Below are 24,640 nucleotides of genomic sequence, written 5' to 3'. Positions count from 1 at the left end.
GGATGAATAACATTTAGTGCAGACAGTCACGGTCCCCAAGTGATGCATCATGATAACTTTGGTGATTGCTTGACTTTGATGGTGACACCAGCAACGCCAAATTTTTACATATACAGTGAAATATCTAAACATCTACTGGATCGACTGGAACAAAATATTTATGGATATTTATAGTTCTTGGACCATGTGTCTTAATAACTGTGGAGATCCTCTGACTTTAACTCTTGTGCCACCATGAGGATGATATTTGTGGTTGTAAGTCAAGTATCTCGGCAGCTGTTGGTTGGATCATCATTAAATTTGGTACAGACATTCATGGTCCCCAGAGGTTCTCTGGCTTTACACTTAGCACGACCATTGGGTCAAACTTTCAATTTGTCAAGAATTTGAAATTTTGCACCCTCAATTTTACTGTTTTAGGTGCTAATTAGCAAATGTTAGCATGCTAACACACTTAAATAAGATGGTAAACATTGGTAAACATCAGCATGTTAGCATTGGCGTTTTGAGCATGCTAACGTGCTAACGACTGGATATAAAGCATATGTGAGTAATAAAACGTCTTTATAAATGCGTCGCCTTTACATTGAATTGAAGATAAGCAGGTCAGAAGCTTAGTTAAACCTAAGTTTGTGAGCCTTGTCCTCTTTTTCTTTTCACATACGTAACACAGCTACTTAAAAATAAGAAGAGGAAGATTTCCCTTTTAAAAACAGGATAAAGCCCATAGGAAGAATTTGGGGTCAAAGGTCAGCTCCAGACTAAGCCCAAGACTTTCACTGATGTCAATATATGCATACTGAGAGGATTTCAGTTAGGCCTCCTCAGCTCCTCACCTCAGCTACTAGACCAGCCTGATAATCACTGTATTTTTACGTGGGAACTGGTGAGTTGGTCGGGGATTTCTACAAAACGGCATCAGTTATTTGTAAGGAGCTTCTTCCTAGATTATAGGAAGTTATCTGAGGTGATGCAGTTTATATGATTATATTTAAATGCCGACTGCACCTGTCAGATCAGCACTTTCTTCTATCATATGATTTGGATAGATGTTGTTTTTTTTCCCCCATTTACAGCAGCAAATGCGTGACAGCCAATATGGTTTCCAAAGGCTGGATGTGTTTAATGCTGTTTGCCTGATTAGGTGTAAAGGTGCTTAACAGTTAAAAGGTCTGTCCTTCAACTGGTGGACCCGGATCAAGCCTGTTTTTTTGCTGGGCTCTTACAGAAAACATTGAATCCCATCTAAATTCCCTTCTAAAAGCAGTAATCATAATATCTGTATGAATTGCTGCATGTCTCTGCTTGCTGTTGACTCTGTGGCCTTCGTTTCCTCCTCTCTGTCCACGTTTCCTCCACACTAAGCGCCCTCCCGTCACTGTTGCTCCAGTAACTTCTTGGCGAGCTCTTCTAAAAGACTTAGGGTAAACGGGATTAGAGAAGATTAAAGAATCCCCCTCTCTCCAAGAGCCATCTGCCAATCTACCTGGTCGAGGAGCTGTTCTCTTAACACCAATGGACACACCTCTCTCCAGCTGGGGCGGAAAGCGTGAAACCAGTATGTCATAGTGTCATCAAATGATTTCTACACGGGCTTCTCTTTTTCTGCGTCCTGAGACTTCTGAACTATGCAAACTTGTAGGAAGCTGCTCTCGCCGCTGATAGATGACTTGACAGGAAGTACATATCTACTTGATCCTTTTCCAAGTCCACGGATTTAAACACAACCACGGATTTAACATGAGCATCGTATCCTGGAGATGTGTTTTCTACTCTGTTGTATTTAGTTTTGTGATAATATTTTTGGACATAAGGACAGGTATGTATCATGGCATTTAACTCATTAACTCACTACTCACCCAACCAACAGTCAAACATCATGTCTTAAATATGTTGTTTCTTTGTGATACCCCAGATGCAACACTGGAAGGCTCCTCTATGGGTTACCTGAGTCTGCCTTATAGCCAGGAGCCTGTGGTGTTTCCAGACATCGTTCGTGTGTCTGATGTCAAGGTATCTCATGAAGGCCATGCAGTTAACTCTCGACGGAAACGGAACATCCTTTTCCCAAATGGAGTCAAACTCTGTGCACAAGAGACCGGCCCGCAAGTTGTTGCAAACCATCTGAGCTACTTTCATCTCAGAGGTAAGACTGAACACAAACGAGAGTCTATAGATATTCACGCTGTAATTGTTGGGTTAGATAAAGGGTGAGGACGCACAAACAGCAGGAAGTGATGTCGGCAATAACAAAACAAACTTTCCCATTGCCCCTTCCTCTCTGTGTCGAAAGAATTTAATTGTCCAATAAGCATGAGTGTTAACCTTTGCCGCGTTGACAGGAAGAGATCCACCAGGGTCAAACAGACACGGACACCAGCTGCAATTAGGTCTTATTAGATTTGCAGACTGTGGTGTACTTCAGGGAGAGGAGCCTCCTTAAAGGTCATTTCCTCAGTTATACCTACCCATGCAGATGGTTTTGTTTGTATGTGGCCAGGTTTTGAGGCATCTACCCACAGAAGTGTACTTGTATCAGACTAATTTACTACAGAGGTCTTGCAAACGCACCTCCCACATTTTGTCTTCGTCTTCAAACTTGCAGTCCCAGCCGATGAAGCCTTCAGTGACATCACTTGAGTCAATCTATCAGATTTCACTGGAACTTGGACAGATTATCCTGGCAAATTCTTTTTTTGTCACCTGATATTTAGTTATAAAAACCGGAGAGAGAACCAAGATTCAAACCAGATCCAAGTTCCACCTTGACCAAATACGACGGTAAAATGATAAAGTTTCAATAATAATAAACCAATAATAGAATAAATAATGATCAAACACTTCATACTAAGTAGTTTTACTTTTGACACTTTAAGTAGATTTTGCTGTTTATACTTACGCAGTTTTACTTTTTACAAATATGAATGCAGGACTTTTACTTGTAATGGAGTATTTTTACTTAGTGGTATTGCTATTTTTACTTTAGAGTTAGAATCTTAATACTTCTTCCATCAGAGAAACATCCTTTTTTGTGTCATTCTAGTGAATTGACACCCCAAGAAACAGAAAGGTAGGGGCCTACAGTGAATCAAAGGTAGGCATGAGTTGTGAAACAGCACAAAATTAACAGAGAATTAACATGTTGATCTTTTATTGCTTTAGAAACATGCTGTAATGTTTGCGAGTGGGCGGAGATAAGGTGTTAACGAATGGTAGAAAGTTTGGTTGGTTATTTAAGCTTGATCTGGATTTGGAAGTGCCCGGGGTCGTCTCAGGTCTCACAGACAGCGTCGGTTGGAGAGGAAGGTTGGAGAATATGTTTGGATCAGTGCCCAGTAGGCTGACTCATTAAAAGGAGCAATGACATTTGATTTGATTTCACTTAATTATCAGAATATTCTTCTCAAATTTGAGAGATTCACACTGTTTCACATGAGACAAATACTACAAACATATATTACATCAAACATTATGAATAAGTGGCTACAACACATGTAGTTAACATGGTAATGGACATATATTTGTGCATTTGGAACTTCCACTTTCTAGATTTACCATTGTTTAAATTAAGAGTGGTCTTTGCTGCCGAAAAGTCTATTTGCACCCGAGTGCAAATAACCAGACGATTCGGCTTTGTACACCTGGTCTGGTCGTGCTGTTTGAAGAATGAATTAATAGTTAGTATGGTGGGAGAACGGTTTAGGTACAGGTTATTCACCCAGAATTATGTTTATTTGTATGTAGACTTGATGAACTTTCATATTTCAGTTTTCTTTTATTATTATCAGTTTTCACTCACAGTTTGGTTACATTGAGAAAACAAAACCACTTGGTTGGGTCTAGGAAAAGATCACGGTTTGGTCTAGAAGTGATACCCCAACCAAAATAATTGTTAGAAAGTTCTGCAAGCTGGTTTTTTAAGTGGATGATCTCTTTCTCTGGTCTGACCAGTGTGCCAGGAGACCATATGGGAGGCGTACAAGATCTTCTGGGATCGCCTCCCGCAACAAGAAGAGTACCAAAGCTGGATGAGCCAATGCCAGGAGGGCACAGTTACGGCACAAGATATTGGCAGCTACTTTAGCCAATCAGAGGAGCATCAGGCTCTGGTTAGAAAGGTGAGTGGATGACTAATGTCTACCAACATATTATACTTCTCTGCAGGTGGCTGCCACTGTAGCTTACACCATTTTTTTCCCCCAATTTTCTCCTGTTTCCAGAGAATGTCATTGCCAGGTTTGAAAAGGTAAACAAACTCTCTCCACCTCTTTTCCCCAACGCTAACCCACCATTTCAACCATAAATACATGATCTCATCATTAAGTCCATGTTTTGTGTCATTCTTCCCACCATCTGTAGTGAGCCCACCAGGCCCTGGCAACATATGTGCAGGTAAGGTTGTCAATGCTCTTCAACCTTACCTGTTCATATTCCTGCTCGTCCGTTACCACACATGACTTCAGATGTCTCATTTGCTTGTGTTTGTGTGCACTTTTACTTGTATTAGGTTTGAATAAGTTTGTCCATTATGTTTGCCTTCCCTCTCTCTGAGCTTAAAAGATAACACATTATTTTATCCTTTCATTATTTTCAGCAAATCCGATCAAAACAAAGCAAAACCAACAATTAATTAATACCGCAAACACCTTTTGGCTGTGTAGCCACAGTCTGATATAGTAAATGCTTTCATGTTATGGTCTCATGTGTCGGTAAATATGATGCTAGCAGCTGATTATGTTAGCTTAGCATAAAGACTGGAAGCAGGGGGAAACAGCTAGCTTGGCTCCTTCCAAAGGGTGGCACCACTGGTTGCCTTTCAGCCCAACAACGATGACAAGACTCTGAGAAGTCACTGGCCAAGAAGCGGTCTGTGACCTAACCCCTGTGAAACAGTCTCAGTTTGGTTCTTGTATGCATCAAACAAATGAGATACAATGTGGTTTATGCTGAGCTAGGCTAAGCAGTTGTTGGCTTGATAATTTACATATAAATGCAAGAGTGGTATCGATCTTCTCGTCTGAAAATGAAAAATTTCCCAAAATGTCTAACTATTCCTTTAAGTGTTAAACTAATTTTAGGACACCAATGAAGTCCTATAACATGGGAGCAACTACATTAGGCTTTGGCTGAGACACAGTACAGTACATGTTTATAGAGTAAATTAATGATTGGTTTTGGCATGTTTAGAGGATTTGTTGATTAAAAATAAAAGAATAGAATAACCCTATCCTTATCCTTTAAATCCTGCTGGTATCCCTTCCCAGAGTATGAATCACCCTCAAAAACCTGTGTCCTGTTCATCCTTTTTTATTTTTGATTATCTAGTAATGAGTATCGGCACTGTTGAGACAATCTTCTTCTGTTTCACAGCAATTCAACACAAGACACAGCGGAAACCGTCGAGGCTCCTGAGCTAGGTCAGTGTCACTGCAGGCCGCACTGTTAGCTGTAGGACTTCACGTGACTTTGATCACACGGTGTCTCTTGTGTCATATAAACATCCAGTACAAGCATCCTTGCTGTTTGAGCATCAGTCCATTATCTTAAGTGTTTTTTCATGTACAAAATTCCTACAAAATTCCTGGTTTATGCAGTAAAATACAGATTTTTTTGGTTTGGTGAGTGAACTTGGCTGGTTTTGAAAGTACTCGAGGTCAGGACAGTCTAATCCATACAGCCATCAGGAATCACGGCACTTGCCAAAGGTTTAATCGCTCATCCACTTGAAATAAACCAAGTCGCTTTTTTTTTTTTTACACATGAACTCAACCACCCAGATGACACTGCTAAAAGAGTGGAAGGGGAAGAAGCAGCCGCCATTGTCCCAGAGGTGGAGGACAGTCCAGTGAGTGCTCATGCAGGACCTTTACAGATTAGGATTGATAATGTTTGTGCACAGTTAACCACTATATTACTGCATCTCTCTCTTATGGCACAGTTGGACAATGACATTGCCGTGCAGCCTCCCACCTCGGCTGTGCTGGAGCAGGTGGTGGAGCTCAGTATCCTCCTAACCGGAGAGATGTACAGCGACAGCCTCGAGGATCCAGCCAGCCTCCAGTACCAAACACTCAGCAGACAGCTTGCTGAAAAGGTTTGTCTCTGGCTCCAGCTCCTTCTGTCTCTCTTTATGACTCCCCTCAGTGCTACTGTGTCTTGGCTCCAGACTGGACTCACTATATCTCCGGGTTTATGGTCTGTGATGGATGCATTGTTAGTTTTAATAACACACACTTAAACAGCAGCAGCAGTTAAACCCAAAAACCAAACAGAGGAGTTCAAAAACACAGATTTTATGGCACGCATTTGGTTTTAGTGAAATAAGTATGTGCTGAAAATTCAGGTTTATGACTCGTCATGGGAATAGATAAACTTTTGCACATGCACACATATGCACAGGTACTTACCTTTGGAAGCACCATCAGAGGTTGTAAAGGTACACGGAAAATTTTGCAAATTTGTTGAGGTAGTTTCCCCTGGCATGGAGCTTGACATACAAATGTTTGAGGGCACACACACACTTCGGTAAATAACAATATTGTAAGCACATATTTGGTTTTGTCTCTGCAAAGGAGGACGTTTCTTCAAATCGTGGCCTGTTTTTTTTTTTTTTTTTTTTTGTTATTCGTGATGGATATCTGCTATACACATAAAACCTGCATACCTGCACGGATATATACACACAAACTCCTGTGACTTGCAGAGATTATAAGCCTGGAGGGAGTGGAGTAGAGGGGAGGACGGGGTGTGAAGAACTGAATGTAGAGGAATGAGACAAAAGGCCCTGGAGACCTAGAATCCCCTCTCTCTGATGGATTAAATAAACTGGGTCAGTGAGTCTGCAGAACAGCAAATGTTTTGTTTTTTCTTTACGCCTAGAAGCGAAGCTTTGTAGACCACTAAAAAAAGTTGACCGCAATGCAACAGTCTGCCTCCCATGCATAATGATGTGGGCCACAGCACAAAAGACTTTTAATTGCTTTGAATGAACTGAGCCCTTTTGGAACAATAAATCAAATTTATTTTGCCAAGCAAGCTCATTGTAAGCCTATCAAAAAAGGAAACACACTCCAGTTGAGGCTTGTTTATGATCATTTTTGTTTTTGCAGATGGAGGATGCTCTGGAGGGGCTTCCTGGATTTAAGAGTGTGTCTGTGTTGGACTTCAGGTCAGTCTCTCTGCTTGTGGTTTAATCCTGTCCTCACAATACGGCCAAAACTACCTCAACCTGTAGCACTAACACCATTTCACTCTCCTTGTTTTTTTTATATAGGCCCCAGAGGGACACCCAAGGGTGAGTCATCAGTACTGGCTCTAACGGTGTGACCTTCAGTAGTTATCCTCATCCTGTCTTGTATTTAAGCTCACAGATCCCTGTCAACCATTCCTTAGCTAGGTCTGCGTAAGTGTGTGTGGCGTCACCTTCATCTCGCGCTGTGTTTACTTGTGAGCGTGGGCACGTGTTAAGGTGTGTCAGTAGTTGGCTGTGTTAATGGTCTTAGTGTGGCCACTCACCTGTTAAGTGGGATCAGGATTGGTTCACCACAGCGAGCAGGTGCTCCTCTATAGAGACGATTATCAGGGCTTTACGACGTCGCCAATCAACCTCTGGCAGAGGGATGGAGAGGAGGACGGTTAGATGGAAAGGTGCTGTGGGTGTCAGGGGAGTGAAGATGAAAAAGAAAAAGAGAGGAATTTAAAAAGATATAAGTAATAGAGGGAGAGAAGTTAATGGTATTAATGTGTTTTTATGCTTTCACGCGGGTGGCCAGAGGCTTTATGTTTTTGGGTCGACTGTCTGTTCGTATTGTTTGTCTGTCCATCCCATTCTCGAGAATGTTCTATCTCAGGAGCGCCTTCAGGGAATTTCTTAAAATTTGGAACAAAAGTCCACTTGAACTCACAGATGCACTGATTAGATTTTGCTGGTTAAAGATCAAAGTCACTGTGACCTCACAAAAGACATTTTTGGCCATAACTCAAGAATTTTAACACTAATTATGACAAAATGCCACACAAATGTCTAATAAGATAAAGTGATGGCATTTTACATGCAAAAGGTCAAAGGTCAACTTCACTGTGTCGTTCTGCAAAAAAACTTGAGAACCTTATATACTATTGGGCAGTTTAATCGTAACAATTCAGCATATTTAAGTTTATCATATACTTTGTATATAAATTCTTAATCTGCAAAGAAGCTGTTAATTACAGCCATTAGATAAATGCTGTGAGGTAAAAAGTACAATATTTGTCCCTGAAATATAGTGAAATAAAAGTAGCAGCAGAAAGTGTATTTAGTTATAAGCCACTGCTAAATCCTGCAAGTAAAATTCAAAGATGTCTTAGATGCATGTCCTGCTCTTGTTGTTGTTAAGGTTACTTTAAACCCTATCAACCCATTATTATGCAAATATTTACAAATTAAAAGCGGTGAGAAATGTACTCTTACTATACTTCTACTTCAATGTTGCATGCTGCTGCTAAATGCAGATCACAGGGCACAGCAGTGGTAGAGCTCCGTGTGTCTGCCTCTGTGTATGTGTGAAACTTATGGGGGAAAAATTGGATCTCCATCTAAATGTTGCCGACCGCGGGCCGACACACGCTCAGCTGTCGCCAGAAACCCAACAAACTAGGTCAGAGTGGAGGGCTCCCAGTCGTCAAATGAAGGCTGATAGATGGCTTTTTCCAGGGTCTGGAATCTCTTGTGCGGTTTCCATGTTTATTATGATGATATTGATCATTCTGCTGACTCTGCAGTTTTTTGGCCTATACAGTCAAACTCCTGCGTTCCAAGCGGGAGTAAATCACTCAAGTCATCAGTCATTTGTGACTGCTCTACAACTTTTTTAACAGGTTGGACGTTAAATTTCACTAATGCTTGAGCCATTTTCATCCTCGTAGAGAACTTCTCCCTCATCCAGGAGACTTTTTTTTAAAAATACTTTTCTTTTTGTAAATGTGTGTATAAGGTGAAAGTAAAACTTTAGGTGTTTAGGTGTCGTTTAGATACCAGAGCATTTCTCACCAAGTTTGTGTTAGAAAAAAGGAAAAAGAAAGCTTCTCCACTCACCCATCAACTACTAAGGTGCTTTTTAACAAGACACTTATCTTTTTTATTGCTCTTTTGCACAATGCTCGCAAGGTGAAGTTGCAGGTAGAAAAACAAAAGTGCTCTGGACTGATGCTTTAAGGGCTTTTGAAGAGAAATCAATGTCACAACACCAATAAGAACTGAGATTGAAAGAGGCAAATAAAACAATCTCATTGCAAAGTCCATTTTATAGCTTATGATGTTCATATATTCACATGCTCTGCAGTGTTCTTGTAAATATGCATGTGTTACACAATGGTCCTATAGTAAATACAAATATTTATATATACATATCTTTATATATATATGCAAAACATGCAAAATTGCATGTAGAGAACACAATATAATGTATGATCAAATACAGTACAACAGCTCAGCCATGAATTCGACCTTTACAAAAATAATAATGTTCAGTTTTGATTGACATTCTCAGAGAGGTATTCATTTAACTATTATGTTTATCATTGAGGTTGTAGTTTGCTGTGGTGTTGAACTGGTCTGCATTATATAGAGAAGTGTTTCTCTATATGCTTTGTCCACTCCATTTACACACATTCAACACAATCCAGTCCAGTACAACTCCAACTCCATGACCTTAGTCATGAACACATAGTCGAATTAACACCTCTCTGACAGTGTCAACAAAAACTGAGCATCATTAACATCCTAAATGTAGAATTTGTGGAAGATTTGTTTTATTACATTACTTTATATTGTATAATTGGACCTAAGAAAGTTGCAGTGGAGTGAATGTACCATAATATTGAGTTATTGTTCAATTTGTGGATTGGGTGTAACCACTACATATTTGTGTCTTCAGCGTGGATGGCGTAGTGGTGGACTACGCTGTCACAGTGGTGGTGGATGGAGCAGGAGTGAGCAACGAGCAGCTGAACTACCTGACCTTGCAGTCGAACCGGGTGGAGAACTCCTACCCTGAGGTCATGGTGCGCCCTACGTTGGTCGACACCATCAGCGAGGTCAAAAGCTTTGCTACTGAGGCCCTGCATAACGTCGAGCTGGAGAGTGGTAAGACGATGGCCAGCGCATGACCGATATTCCCTGCACTGTAACATAGCACGCACATGCCACCATTATAGCTATTTATTTAACTGGCATGGCAGTGAAGTCACTGGGAGCGCGTTGGCAGAAGGTTGTGCATGCAGTGCCAGGCAAACTTTCAAATGTCACATCAAATAAAGACACAGTAGACTCAGCGTTGATATTACAACATACGCCACAGCACTTGAGAAGACATTCCAGGGTCTCATCTGTTTCTTATTTGTCTGCTCTTTTTGTCGAAGATGAAAAAAAGTAGTGTCAGCTCAAAAGTGGGACATTTTTAATGAACAAATAACAGTTCAAGAGTCATAAGTTGTAAGAACTGTGTATTTATTCTGTGCTACACTTGAATCCTTGTCATTAAGTGATCTGCAAAAAAGATGTTTGAAGTCTGAGCCTTTACCTAAGTTTTTTTATTTTCACCAAGTGGGTCTAGAAGTGAACTGTAAGGAGAGTCCAGTTTAAGAAAAACAGAATTAATGCATCAGAACAGGAGATGTCTTCTTTTTTCTTCCACACTTTCTTCTTTGTTGTCAAAACTGGTGCCTACATTACCCACAATGCAACTTGACCACATTAAGATGTGTTAATGTAGTAGCCAATGTAGCAGCTAATGTAGCACTGAGCTGCCCACACACACACACATTTCATTTTATAAAGACCCTGTTGGAGCCACAAAAGGCTTCAAGCAAGTTTTTTTTTCAAATGCGGCTGTGAGAGATAAACATAGTGGGTCATCCATCGATCATGCAGCTCCTCCAAGTCCTTGCGTCTTTGGGCAAGACATTGAACCTCAACTTGCTCCTGAAGCATAGCTAGCAAACCTAGATTCCTCCTGTATGAATGATGTGTGAGGATGTGATGTAAAAGCGCTTCGAGTCATCAAAACGACGCTATACAAATACAGACCATTTATCATTTACCATTACTTCCCAAGACCCTGATCTGATGTGTAAAGTCGTTGGAGTTCCCCTTTTAATTCACAGCCATTGTGGACAGAAAAGTAACACACACACAAACACACACAACGTCCTAAGTCCTACCTCTTGCCAGGGCCCTTCTCCAGAAATGTGAAGAAAATGAACGATGTGATAAAGTCAATAGCATCTCCTCCTTCTGTTAGATTTCTCCCTGCTCATGTTTTTGAGAGAATGCTTTACTGTGTTAGCAAGCTCCCCAGGAGATGGATGCCATCTGATGCTCACATTAATTATGGGCTTGGACATGTGAAATGGGGGCTAAACACTCTCATATGGCAGACATGTGTGGATGGGGAACTTAAAGGCACATCTTGGCTTTGTTTTTCTGCTTTGTTGCTGATGCAGTAATAGCTTTGGCCCACAGCGGCTGATATTCACTCCAGATTTTAGCACTGATTTGTAGATATTTACCCCTGAAGCTAATGCTGTCAAAATGAAAGCTGTCAGTGCTGAAATGGTACCAGTTAAAAGGATTCTGTAGACTCTTGCAGGCATGATTATTTTAACTATTTGGCACATTGGTCTTTTGTGTGTCAGTTTGTATTAATATTTGTTTCCCCACTGGTTCCACAGTGTCTGAGATCCCTGAGTCTGTCAACGCTGCAGATGGAGCCGCGGTGAGTAAAAAGTTACCTCCACAACTATCATGACAACAATCTCTCTCTGGGCTATGCAGCTGCTTTGAGCTCCACTAAGTTGATAAATCACTTTTGTTTAAGGAAGCTGACAGTTGTAGTGTAACTGATGTTGCGATAACCTGAGACTGGCTTGTGATGTTATCCAGACCACACCAGTGCAGGTAGGGGATGAGCTCACCAGCGAGGATGAAGTGAGGCTTTGAGGATTAGTTTGGCTCTTGCTATAATAATCCACTGCTATTCTGGGGTAAATGCTACAGCACAGCACACTACAGCGGTGAGTAAAGAAGAGAGACAGCACATATGAGTTCATTCAGACCAGTAATACCAGCTAAAAGTCTGTCTTCATTTGTGCTGTCTTGCGGTCGACTGTGCTCTTTGGTGATAATCAGAGTTTGGGTTGCACTAAAAGTGTCTGCTGGTTCACTTTATAGCTCAGCTCGCTAAGTGATTAATTTGAATCATTATATGAATTGGGAGGGTTTGGCAAACTTCTCATCAGTAACTGATTCACATGGAAGAGCACAGAGCTACTGTGCCACCGAAGCACTTTGCTGTCCTGCTTTGGATTCGGGGCATTTTAGATTCAACTGCTGTTTTTTTTTTTTTTTTCAAGCTGTCTTTGAGTTGATAGTAGAAGTGCAAAGCCTGTAGTATACCAGCAAAATAATATATATACCATTAGATAATTAGATTTATTAATAAACTCAAAGTGAATTTTGTCCCACTATACAGCTGCACAGCTATGCAGTCAGGTAAACACACTTCACATAAAAGTTGAAGACGGATTGCCTTTAAAGTTTTAAGTGGAAGAAATTGTGAAACATTGATTGACAACAAATTAAAAGGGTGATTGCAAAAGAAGAGTAAAGATAAACACGTGTTTGAGAAACGCATTGTAAAATGAATTTGTTTAGTAACAAGGAGACTGGATCCACAAAAGTTTAGACTAGCTGTCAAATAAATTTTCCTGCCAAACTGTGCTTCATGCCAGAAAGAAACAAAGTGTCGCCAGTGAAAGATAAACATTAAGTCCTCATAGGAAAGACAGCGCAGTAATTAATCTGATAAGCACTCATAGTACACTGTGGGGGCACAGTAGTTTTAAAAAATGCCAATTAATAAGTACGTTTCATTACATCTTGCAGCAGTGATGTAAAATGTCATGTTTAGTACTGCATTACCTTATGTGACTGCTGTCATCTTCCATCTCACTGTTCATTTGTTTGTTGCTTCATAATTTATACTTTTGGTTTTGTGATTCGCACTTTACCTGCTGAAAATTGTGTCCAACCCACATGACCCCCTCTGATTGGCCTGACCTGTAAACACACAGCTGGCCAATCAAAGCTCCTCTCGCATGGTACACTCCAGTGAAACAGTGCCAGAAGGTTAATAGATAAATTCTTTATCTTGCTGCAGATTAATGCTGCTGATGAGCATCCTGAGGTCACGATCCTAGAAGAGGACGCTGATGATGTGAACAAAGATGACGTCCTGCCCGAGATCTCCGAAACCAACACAGTGTCAACGGGAGACAATGATGTCATTGTTCTGGATGAGAGCGCAGTTATGTTTCCTGCTACTGTCCTGACTACGATTGCACCTGAAGCCGGCAGTAAGTGTTTATCCTAAACACAAGCACACATTCACACAAACAGTCCATCCCCTTATAGTGGCTCTTCTTCAGAAATGGCTGCATTAAAGCATCCACACCAGAACAATTCATAAAAGCTTTATGTTGGCACTGATGTTACTTTTTAGTAACGGATGGTTTTATTCTCTATATCTCTCTCTGCTCTCTTTTTTGGCAATCTGATCAAATGTTTTGATAAATCTTTTTTCTCCAGGCATTGAGGAGGAGGGTCTGTTGGTGAAGGACAGTGTGCAGACTCCCGCTGTAGAAGCCCCCCTACCAGAGGAGCTCCCAGCTGAGCTCCCCTCCCCAGAGCTGCCAGAGGGCGTCACATTGCCTGAACCATCAGTGGAGGTCGAGGCCTCTGGTTCAGGCACAGACAGCCTGGAGACTCTGCTCCTGCCTCCTACACCAACAGCAGCAGCAGCAGAAGAAGAAGTGTCTCTTGAGAAGACTGGTGCAGAAGGCGGGCTGAAGGCTGAAGATGTCACCATAAATGCAGATGTCATCTCTGAAGCGGTAACAGAGGAAGTTGCAGAAGCAGGAGAAGAACCTTCTAATGCAATTCTGGAAGAGGAGCATCCGGGAGAGGTTGTTGTGAGTGAGGGAGAGATTCCAAAGGAGCTTGAGATCTCCACAATCGCGGGTGAGACTACAGAAGAAGAAGGCCTGCCTACCCTTGTCTCACCTCCTGAGGCTGTAGATGTGCCAAGTGAAACATCAGAGTCGGAGGCAGCAGAAACAGGTCTGCTTCCTGTTGGTGAAGACTCAGCAGAGGGCACAGAAGAAGAGTTCAACCTCACAGATGCTCCACCTGCAGATGAGGAAGTTAACCTTGAAAAGCCAGAAGTGGAAGAGCCAGGTATTAATGTGGTGTTGACCCATCCTGAGGAGCCTGTAGGCGGCACGGAGGAAGCAGCAGCAAAGGAGGAGACCGCACCTGAAGCTCCTCCTGTAGATGAAGAGACTCCGGAAGCTCCACAGATCTTGACAGAGGATCTTACAGAGGATGAGATTTTACTGGTTAACAAAGATGAATCAGAGGCATCAGTGACAGGTTCTCTGAGTCCTGCTCAACCGACAGTCCTGTCTCCAGAGAAGGAGTCGCCTTTCACTCGTATCTCTGACATAAGCTTTGCCACTGAGGGGCAACCTGACATCATCAGCCCTTCGCTGGTGGAGGTAAAGTTAAAGAATTGATGTGACGCAAATGCATCAACTATCCCTAATACACGCTATTAGTTTTTTTTTAATAGAGGAAGCATGTCTTGCTGCCTTTAAATGTTTAAAGTCAAGCTAAAATTTGAATTCTCACGTTTTGTTTAAGAAAATATCAATAATATCTTCCAGTGGTTCAGATGTGGCGATGACAAATGACCGTAGCAGCAACAAGAGGCCCTGTCTCTACAGACAAATTGATAAAACCTTTAAAATTCTTTTTAGTTATTATCAATTATTATTCTGGTAAATGCAAAACTAATTTTAATTTCAGTTTGACTTTAACTTGAATTTGTCTAATAAGAGAAAGTAAAAATTGTTGTATCCCAGTTAAAAGTAAAAAGACTGAACTCAAAATTAATACATTTTTTTCATCCTCCAGATCCTGACCACTAGCAAAGGCATGGATGACGTCACCAGTGACAACCAGGACTATGATGTGATTCATTATGGTTATGATTTGATTAACCACACGGAGGAGGGCAGCTCTGGCTTTCCCTTTGGCGTGGCTCATGGCACAGACCAAGTCAGTATCGCCATGCCTGTGAACCCTGGACGAGCACTGATGGTGTTCTTCAGCCTGAGGGTGACCAACATGATCTTCTCAGACGATCTCTTTAACAAGAGCTCCCCAGAGTACAAAGCTCTGGAGCAACGCTTCCTAGAGCTGGTAAACTTCTCACACATTTACTGTGCTTGTGGTTATCGGTATCCCCACTCTTGTGTCAAAGCCTCTGGTTTGTGGCACCAAACTGTCAATTTTTCAATCTCCCCCCAGCTTGTGCCCTACCTGCAGTCCAACCTGAGTAACTTTGAGAACCTGGAGATCCTGAACTTCAGGAATGGGAGCATTGTGGTCAACAGCCGGATGAAATTTGGCAAGCCTGTGCAACAAGGCCTCACCACCACTGTCTATCTGATCCTGGAGGACTTCTGTAACACAGCCTACCAGACCATGAACCTGGCCATCGATAAGTACTCGCTGGACGTCGAGTCAGGTGGGTTCTCACTTTTTGGTTTTTATGAGCAGCTGTGATAGTATCAACTGGTGTTTCTTTAAGGTATTGTTAGACGTTTTGTAAAATATAGAGGATTAGAGGATCAATACCAAACAGACATGAGGTCTTTTTGGTAAATATGAAGCTTGAGCCAATGATGGTTTTAGCTTAACGTAGAGGAAACACAGGTAAACTGCTAGCATGGCTCTGTCCTAAGGTAACAGAATTGGCCGTACGGCACCTGTAAAACCCAAGAGGAGGAAATAGTCCCGTCTTTAACTCCAGTATAACCACAATTTGTAGTTTTTACAAATATTTACAGCATTTATAACTTGTTAAAGAGTGAGCTTTACAGGTGTTCGGTGGTGGATTTTGTTATCTTTGGAGTCAAGATAGCTGTTTCCAGTTTTTATGCTAAGCTAAGCTAACTGGCTGCTGGCTCCAGCTTCATATTGAAAGTACAGAGCTTCTCATGTAACTCTTGGCAAGAAAGCATATTTCCCCAGTAATGTTAAACTATTCTTTAAATGGGTGTAATCTCAGAGGATTGTTCTGTAAAAACACAGCACCGAGTCAGCTTTGAAAAACGTGTCAGTGTGTGAAAAGGCCTGGGAAAGCAGGTGCTGAAGCCCTGTTGTGACACTTCTTCTTCTCATGAGGCGAATGTCACGGCCACATCAGCTGGGATGAGATAATCAGGGTTTCGCGGGTGGCAGCCAAGTTAACACATATCATTAACTGCACTTTGACCGACTGATTATTGGGTGCAGCTCTGGTTTTACACAGCCTGTGTATTCCAGCATATTTCCCTCATGTTGTATGATGTGGCTAAATTGGACCCAGCACGACACTTTCTTAGCATTTGATCTCTAGTCTTCTGTGGATGAAAACATCAGTCAGCTTGTAATTGGCCATTCATGATATCAATGATTCATGACTGAGCTGTCGTAATCTGAGTCAGAGCCAACGCAAAACGTTGGATCCCAACATGCATTCAGGCTGCATTAGAAAAGGAAGGAGAATGACCCTTATATGTGTCTGTATGTCATTACAGGCCGCTTTAATATAATAATCTAAAATATTTATACTCCTCTGTGTAACAGTAGGCTTATACATTGTGGAGTTGAGCTTGTTTCATTTTGTTTTTATTTCTGTCACACTTTAAAAGAATAGTTTCACATTTAGGTAAATATTCTTTTATCATTATAAATGTGTTTCTTAAAATGTTAAACTATTCTTTTGAGACCTACCTTTTTTTTTTTACATGGCATTCATGGATTTTTGAGGTGAAATACTGATAATCTTAAATCTTGACTAGATGCTGATCACACACATGCCTGTTATAGTTATTACAGTTACAGTTGCTGCTTGTTACAGTTTCTCTTAATACCTTTAAGTCATCACTCCTGGTTCTGTCATTTCCAGGTGACCAGGCCGACCCCTGTAAATTCCAAGCGTGTAACGAGTATGCGGCATGTAAGGTGAACAAGTGGTCAGGGGAGGCAGAGTGCGTCTGCAATGCTGGCTACTTCAGCGTCGATGGCCTGCCCTGTCAGAGCATCTGCGAGCTGCAGACCGACTTTTGCCTCAATGACGGCAAGTGTGACATCATCCCCGGCCAGGGAGCCATCTGCAGGTGGGTGGGGATTACGGGGAAGAGCGTGTGTGCGGGAAAGAGTGTCTGAGTTTGCAGGTTTGCAGGCCAGCGCTTCATCACACAAAACCAGATAGCTTTTCAAATATATCACTGCAGTACGTGCAGGATCTCAGATTCTTAGCTTCTAGTTCTAATGTGGGTTTGCTTGGCTGGATGTTGATCATGTGCAGATGAGAGAAGTCCAGTGCACTCCAAACATTTGTTAAAATGCATTTTCTTTTTGGCTCCTCATAAGTAAAAATGTGTTTTGACCTACTGAAATGAAATAAAGGTTTTGTATTACACCTTAGTTGTTGTCAAACACCAATAAATCGTCTTCAAAGTTAATATTTACTTAACATATTTTAGCCTAAATCAAGATCTGTATAAAGAAACATCAGCATGTCAACATTTTGTGTCATCACTTAACCAGTTTACTTTTAATTTGATTGTTCCCTCTGGCAGTAAATCTACTGTACATGAATGAATAGTACCACCAGGGGAGGCATAATTGCTAAGATTAACATTGTGATCCATTTCTTCAGCTCCAGTATGCATATTATATTTTTGTTCTGTCAAATATTGTTGATTATATAGTGTTACAGCTGTATTTTATTTGTTTAATTATCTAGAACATTAGTGAGGCTTGCTTGCAAACAGTTTTTGCTGTGTGTGCCTGTTTTTGTAAGTGTTTGTGTCTAAACATGGATATTCATATCCAAACAGACATCTGCACGGGTTAATGTGTGTGAGATGTGTAAAATGAAACGCCAATAATCCAAATCAGTGACAGAAACATGTCCTCTGGCGCTGTTGTATGTGGTGCACTTTAAGCTGAATGATTATGAACAGGCAGACGAGAGACTGCGAGCCAAGATGAGCGCTAACCTTTGTTTCACACCCTCCACCACATCATAAAACACGCAGGCAGCTCCAGATGCTGTTGGATTGTTGTTTATTTCACGCTGTCCAACCGAATGTATTGCATTGCTCCATGGAGACTGGAAACAAATATTCAAAGAGCTTTTATTCCAAAACAAGATGATGATCATGAACATGATTTAATGGCACATACAGAACATTATAATTGTAGACATGTTATTAACTATGTCAAGACAATACGATTGAGGATTCAGTCATTCATTTCCCCATTCTTTAATCATTCAACTTGAAATAAAAAGCAGAAGAAGAGTGCGGTCAGTAACGTTGCTTTTCTACTGTTCCCTGAATGCTTTAAGAGTCTAAAAAAAGTTCTGAGAGGAAATTATCTCCTTGCTGACAAATCCATCCTCATCTCAGGTGTCGTGTCGGGGAGAACTGGTGGTACAGAGGAGAGCACTGTGAGGAGTACGTGTCTGAGCCGCTGGTGGTCGGCATAGCGATCGCCTCCGTCGCTGGATTCCTATTGGTGGCCTCCGGAGTCATCTTCTTCCTCGCCAGGACGTTACGGGATCAGTATGACAAGGATGAATCAGAGGACCCCATACGGTGGGTGAAACCGCTCATCGACCATAGAGCCAAACAGCCATCCATGATAATGAGAGACACACACATAATCAAACTTCTAATCCATGCCATGTCACGTTTTCAACAACACAGAACAGAAAGTCTTACGCACTAGACATTATTCATTCTCACAGCATCCCTTCATAGTTTTTAGAGTTAGATTGCGTAGGTGTGGTTGTCAGTGAATAAAAAGGAGTGCATTTGTGTCATTTAAACTTCTTTACCTACAAATGTTATGTGGCCCACCTTTTTTTTTAAAAGCCTACAGAACAGCTGTATTTTAACATCTAATGGAAAGATACCACACAAAGATAACAAATATGTCAGGCTGAATTTAAAAATGTGGGTACAAAAGAGAGACACAGAATATTTCTATTTGATGTATCCAAGATGCATCCATATGAAGTTACGTCCAATAAAAGTGCAATTAATTTGTGGAACAAGCAGAGATGGATTATACTGTTTGTGTGACTGGAGTGTGACGTATCGTTTGGTAAACCCTTTGTAGTACATGAACAAATACATACAGAAAATGAATACCATAGAACTTTCTTTTATTTTATAATAAATAACTGATACTGTCACAAAAAGTACAATCTACAAGTACATTATTGCTAGTCCTATAGAAAGTTAAAGGTTCAGGATTAGCTGGATTGAAATGATCCAGATTATATCTGAGTTGTCTGCTCTTTCTTGTTTTTTTATATTTTATATGAAGCATTTAACCCTAATATTGTTTTAGATTTCCATAAAAGTAGTAGTCAAAATTGTATTTTCACTGGTTGGAATGGAAATTATAGGTATCCAAAATAGATAGACAGATAGATAGATGGATGGATGGATGGATATCTGTAATCTGTTCTTCCCAGTCAAAAAGATAAGATTTCAGATATGCACAACATAATTTTTCCTAGGAATAATGTCACTTTGGACACATGTATCATGTGTATTGAGCTTTTAGTGACATCCACAGTGTCATTTTTGATATCCAGAATGAACATTTTGGATATTTACAATATAATCCCCATTTCAGATATTTACAATCCACTTGTTACTCGTAAAAAGTGAAGCGAACCATTTTGCCTTTTATCATTATATTTCTGGATATACAGAATTTAATCTCACTCACTAATCTCACTAATAAAAATGTGGATATCTGCAGTTGGATCGTTTCTAGTCATAATGCCAACCATGTATTCTGGATATTCAAAGTTACATTATGGATATCTGGAATGGTTTTTGATTTCGGATATCTGAAATTAAAATGATGACTGGTACCAATTAGATTGTCGAAAAAATCTAAGGGAAACATTTAAAGGAAAAAGACTTCATAAACTTAACTCTGTATATCCTGTATATGTATAACTAGTAAATGATTCTTTTTTATCAGCCCCAGAAGCTGTTCCTGAAAATAAACCCACCTTACTTTGCTGTTTGATAGTGAGCAGAGATCCTTAGATTAAGTGTGTTTGAAGTTTTTCTCTCCTCCACCTAATTGTAAAGGAGCCTGGTTATTTTCTCCAGGGGACAGAATAAGTTGAGACATCCCATGACTGCATCCTCTGTTAGATGGCTCATATTCATCCTCTGCACCATTCTTAAACTTCTCTAGACACACAGCTGTGGAGCCACCCTTATCCCTTTGTGTGAGTCTCTTTCCTCCCGTCCTGCTTTGATCCTTCCTTTACTTTTTCTTTCTTTTGCAGACACAAAGACACACAAAGTGTCTGTTCACTATCTGTCTGTGTGTGTGTGTGTGTCTGGCATTGTTCCCAGCAGCCTTTGGAGAAACGCTGTGTTAACCTCAGCCAATTATCGGATCAGATATGGCGCTGATTTATTTCCAAAAAGCCTTTAACACCTAACACAATAAACTTTCTGACAGTCTGGTTAAACAGCACTAACATCTTATTCACTGCCAGCTTCATTTGCAGTCTTCCTAGATGATGTGTTGCTTTGTGTATGATCCTGCCTCTACGTGGTAACTGATTTCTGTGTGTGTGCTCTGCAGGCGAGCAGAGAGTCTCCCGTCTCTGGAGAGGGCGACTAAGTACAACCCCATGTATGAGAGTGAGGCCACCACAGGCTACAGCCACTACTACCGCCGCTATCCTGAAGCTCCTGCGTACAGCAGTGCCAGCGCTGAGGCCTCCACTGACTTCAGCAGCGAGGAGATACGACATATCTATGAGAACAGTGAACTGACTAAGGAGGTGTGTTTGGGCTCCTAGTGGAGATGCCTTAGACACATTAAAGCTGGGGAGGCAGTCAGTCCTCTGGAAAAAGCATAAAGACAGTTGCTATATGAAAAATGTAGTCCTCCTGTCTCTGTCCTAAGTCCCTCCCACCAGATGAGCATGGCCATATGCATGCGCTTCATATATGCAGGAACAGTTTTCATCCCTATTGTGATTGTGATCCCAATCCTGTTATATCTTGGACACTCTATAAGAATTACCAGCCTGTTTTCTTTAAAAACTTGTGGGAATGATCAGATGATCTACTGTGATTTGAGGCACTAATGTTCAAAAGGCTAAACTATTAGCAATATTCAGCATAGCCACTTATCACCTGCTTTCATAGTAAATCTGTGTACACGACCTAACAAACCACTGCAACACTCTTAGATGTTCCAGGAAAATGACATTAGCAGTTTAATCACATACTTCAATGTCAGAAAAGCCTGGATGGACGACTGAAATTGAGAAAAAAATGTGTGTACTAAAGTTTAACTGGCCAAATGTGGACATGCCTGCATAAAAGTTCATACAGTTGTACTGAAGAGAAAGTTGTGCCTTGTTCGAGTCCATCTGGATTGTAGGTAATGACCCTGGACAATCACTTTCATTTCCCACATCCCAAATTTTGCCTGACAAGGATCTGAAATCTCAGGTTGTAAGTTTCTAATATCACCACGTGTCTTTTCCGTCCCTGAAATAGGAAAGTCATTGTAGTTTTTTTTCAGATATCTTGTTTTTATTGAGGCGCTGCTCTGTTTATCTGACTGTGATGTTCCATCCCAACTGATATCATGTGTTTCTACAGGAAATCCAAGACAGGATACGCATTATTGAGCTCTACGCTAAGGACAGGCAGTTTGCAGATTTTGTACGGCAGCATCAAGCGTGAGTGCCTCTCTTGTTTCTCCTTTTATGTGGTGATGAGATTAACACATGTTCCAAGCAAACCAGGATATGAGCAAAAAGGGGAAGTGAGTTTGAGATACACAAGTCTGGCAAGATTGTACTGAAGAAAAGGATTAGTTTGTTAGTTGAGAGCTGGAGATGAAGAGTTCAAGCCAATGCCAAACCGGTGTGGAAGCAGATTTATCATTCTTAAATCTTCACCAGCCAGGCCTGGCGCTGATACAGTGAGACAGAGACCATTAGGAGACACAGACATTCCTTCTTCTGCCAGCAGTCTGGCAGTAGCAGTGTGTCTGCGTGTAACAGTGGTGACTGTTTTTAAGTTGCGTCTGGCTGTAGATCACCACTCTGTGTGCCACGGCTATCCTTCATCCCAGATAAACCTGAGTTAAGTTGTGGGTACTCAATTGAGCAGTAGATAAAGTAACTAATTTACCTAAAGAGGCAAAATCTAATGTGTTTTTATGTCCTGCAGTGTCCTGGATACCCGCAGAGAGAGCTCCTCCATCCAGACATGAAACTCTCCTGTGAACAGCAAGGTACTTTTTCTTTTTTCTTACTTTTTCTTTTTCTTAAAATACCAGCTACATTTGTTTGGAAGACATAATGTGGATATATGTACGCTCAAAGATCTCAGTGAGGAAATTGTGGAAGATTAGAAGTGTGATCATAAGTGTTATTTAATGCTAGTAAATGTTTCCCCCCCAGGTCCCTACATTTTACAATCACTACCTATAGAACAATTAAATCAACAGTTTCAGGAATGGGGACAAATTATTGTTTATATGCATTTGGACCAGAGGACAAAATTGGTTCAAAAACCGTTTTTAAACACCTAACTAAAATATATGGATCATTTGTTTACTACGTTAACCAGCTGCTAACCGGCTTCTTTACATATTTATATAGTTATGTATTTCCAAAAAGGTCTTTTTAACTAAAACTATTCTTTAAAAGGTTGGAGGCTTACAGCATATTTCAGCCTCATAAATCAGGATAGAATGAGGTGTTTCCAAGAGCTTAAGGGCAAATTCACTTTGCTGAATCAAGACCATTTTAAACACCGATAAGTAAGAGATTATAGTGGCCAGAAACAGAAACATTTGATGATGAAACAGTGTGTATGTTAGCTATGTATGTCTAATACATGTTGTAGAAAATGTGGACCCTGCATACTGACACACTTCTTCTGCTGCACAGAAACATGCCTCTGTGTTAGAAAAGTGAGGCTCCCTGTCAAGACTCTCCACTTGCTCACCATGGCACTCGGACTCGGGACTGTTTAGCTGCTCTGTGTTTTCCTGACCAACGACCTCTCTCCTCCTCTGTGTATGTCCCTGCCTGTGTGGGCAGAGGAGTGGACTGTCTTTCCTCCTTCCTTGGTGCCTTCTCTTGACTGGGCAAGCTGGGACGCATTTGCTGCTCATCTACTGTCTCCTTTTGGGGAAACTCGGACTTCATCCTATTACTTGAACTCTTGTCAGACTCATGACAATACTATCTAAAGTAGCACTCTTGCTTTGTGGAATAATTAGTTTTGGTCATGAGTCATGTCATATCTGTCCATTCTTGAAGGGAAGAACTTACTGTGAAAATGTATATAGTGTTACTGTTGATGTTTCCTAGTTGACATATTATTCTAAACAGTTTTCTCTACTTTTTTTCCTCTACAAAGCTCAAATTGACTCTTTAGTTCTCCTCAGAAAAAACACTGAGAGAGCTGCTCTTTTTTAGTCAATGGTGCTATCTTAATTTGAAATGCTCTTTAAATTGTAGTGGTCTATGATGACTCATTTTTAAAAGCAACACTTCAATGGGTCAACTCTGTATATATTACTGTGCGTTAAAGGAATAGTGCAACATTTTGGGAAGTATATGTATTCCTTTTCTGGTGGAGAGTTAGATGAGAATAACTGAACTCTCATGTCTGTCAGCTTAGCTTGGCGCAAAGACTGGAAACAATCCAGTAGAGATACGAAATCGGTATCAATAAATCTCCACTGTAAAGCCAATAAGTATATTTCCCAAAATGTCTAACTATTCCTTTAAGGGGCCAAATTTAGCTGTAGTGTGTGTATTATCCTGTTCATCAATGCAAAAGCAGCCTTTCACAATGTGAACGTTGAGTGGGACGTTATTCCAGCTATTTCACTACTGGCAGGTGATTTTTCTGCCTTTTTAATGGCTCCATCAATCAGACGCTTTAGTGCATGTTTATAAAAATGTGTAACGTGGTACTGTAGACATGAGAAAGTGAAAACGGTGGTGATGGGAGAAAGGCAGAAAGCATGAACCCTCCAAAGCTCTGGGATCCAGAAATAAGTGAAAACACGTTTCAGTGGAAAAACGCTTCAGGGGCAAGTGCCCCAGATCAATCAATCTGGTTTCAGATGTCACATGTAATGCAACTGAAAAAGCAGGAATTTGCAAGCTGATAAACAACATGCGCTCTTTGGAAGGACAACCGCAAGCTGCGTGTCCTGCTGAAAAAACTTCAAGGTTGCCAGCAATTCTTATAAAGTGATCTGCCCTGTGACTACTTGTTTGGCCATAATCATGCTCCTCAATCTGAAACCCTTTGACAGACTAATTCCACTGTTTTCTTTGGTATTGTCATATGTTCCTCTCTGGACTCGCTGGGCTTGATCCCTCTTGTCCCTTGAGTGGGCCCTCACAGCTGCAGCTGATTACAATCTGTAGGTTTCCGCTTGCCGTCGGCCGCTGCG

General features: G+C 40.9%; 1 protein-coding gene across 1 annotated transcript; it reads left to right on the top strand.

The window, feature by feature from the left end:
• The first annotated feature begins 1,740 nt into the window (after positions 1-1,740).
• Positions 1,741-23,391, top strand: impg2a (interphotoreceptor matrix proteoglycan 2a). Its single transcript, XM_070838407.1, has 21 exons — positions 1,741-1,819; positions 1,916-2,146; positions 3,952-4,118; positions 5,939-6,094; positions 7,110-7,168; positions 7,274-7,294; positions 9,915-10,123; positions 11,710-11,753; positions 13,197-13,392; positions 13,625-13,680; positions 13,726-13,800; positions 13,915-14,122; positions 14,216-14,592; positions 15,011-15,298; positions 15,407-15,626; positions 17,052-17,262; positions 18,562-18,750; positions 20,780-20,981; positions 21,814-21,893; positions 22,390-22,453; positions 23,115-23,391. Exons 1-20 carry the CDS (start codon positions 1,741-1,743, stop codon positions 22,430-22,432), a joined length of 3,111 nt encoding a protein of 1,036 aa, XP_070694508.1. The 3' UTR covers positions 22,433-22,453; positions 23,115-23,391.
• The last annotated feature ends 1,249 nt before the right edge of the window (positions 23,392-24,640 follow it).

The sequence above is a fragment of the Pempheris klunzingeri genome, chromosome 10 (genome assembly GCF_042242105.1).
Source record: "Pempheris klunzingeri isolate RE-2024b chromosome 10, fPemKlu1.hap1, whole genome shotgun sequence".
Classification (NCBI taxonomy): domain Eukaryota; kingdom Metazoa; phylum Chordata; class Actinopteri; order Acropomatiformes; family Pempheridae; genus Pempheris; species Pempheris klunzingeri.
Note: the sequence above shows the minus strand (reverse complement) of the source record. Positions and strands in the feature narration are given on the sequence as shown.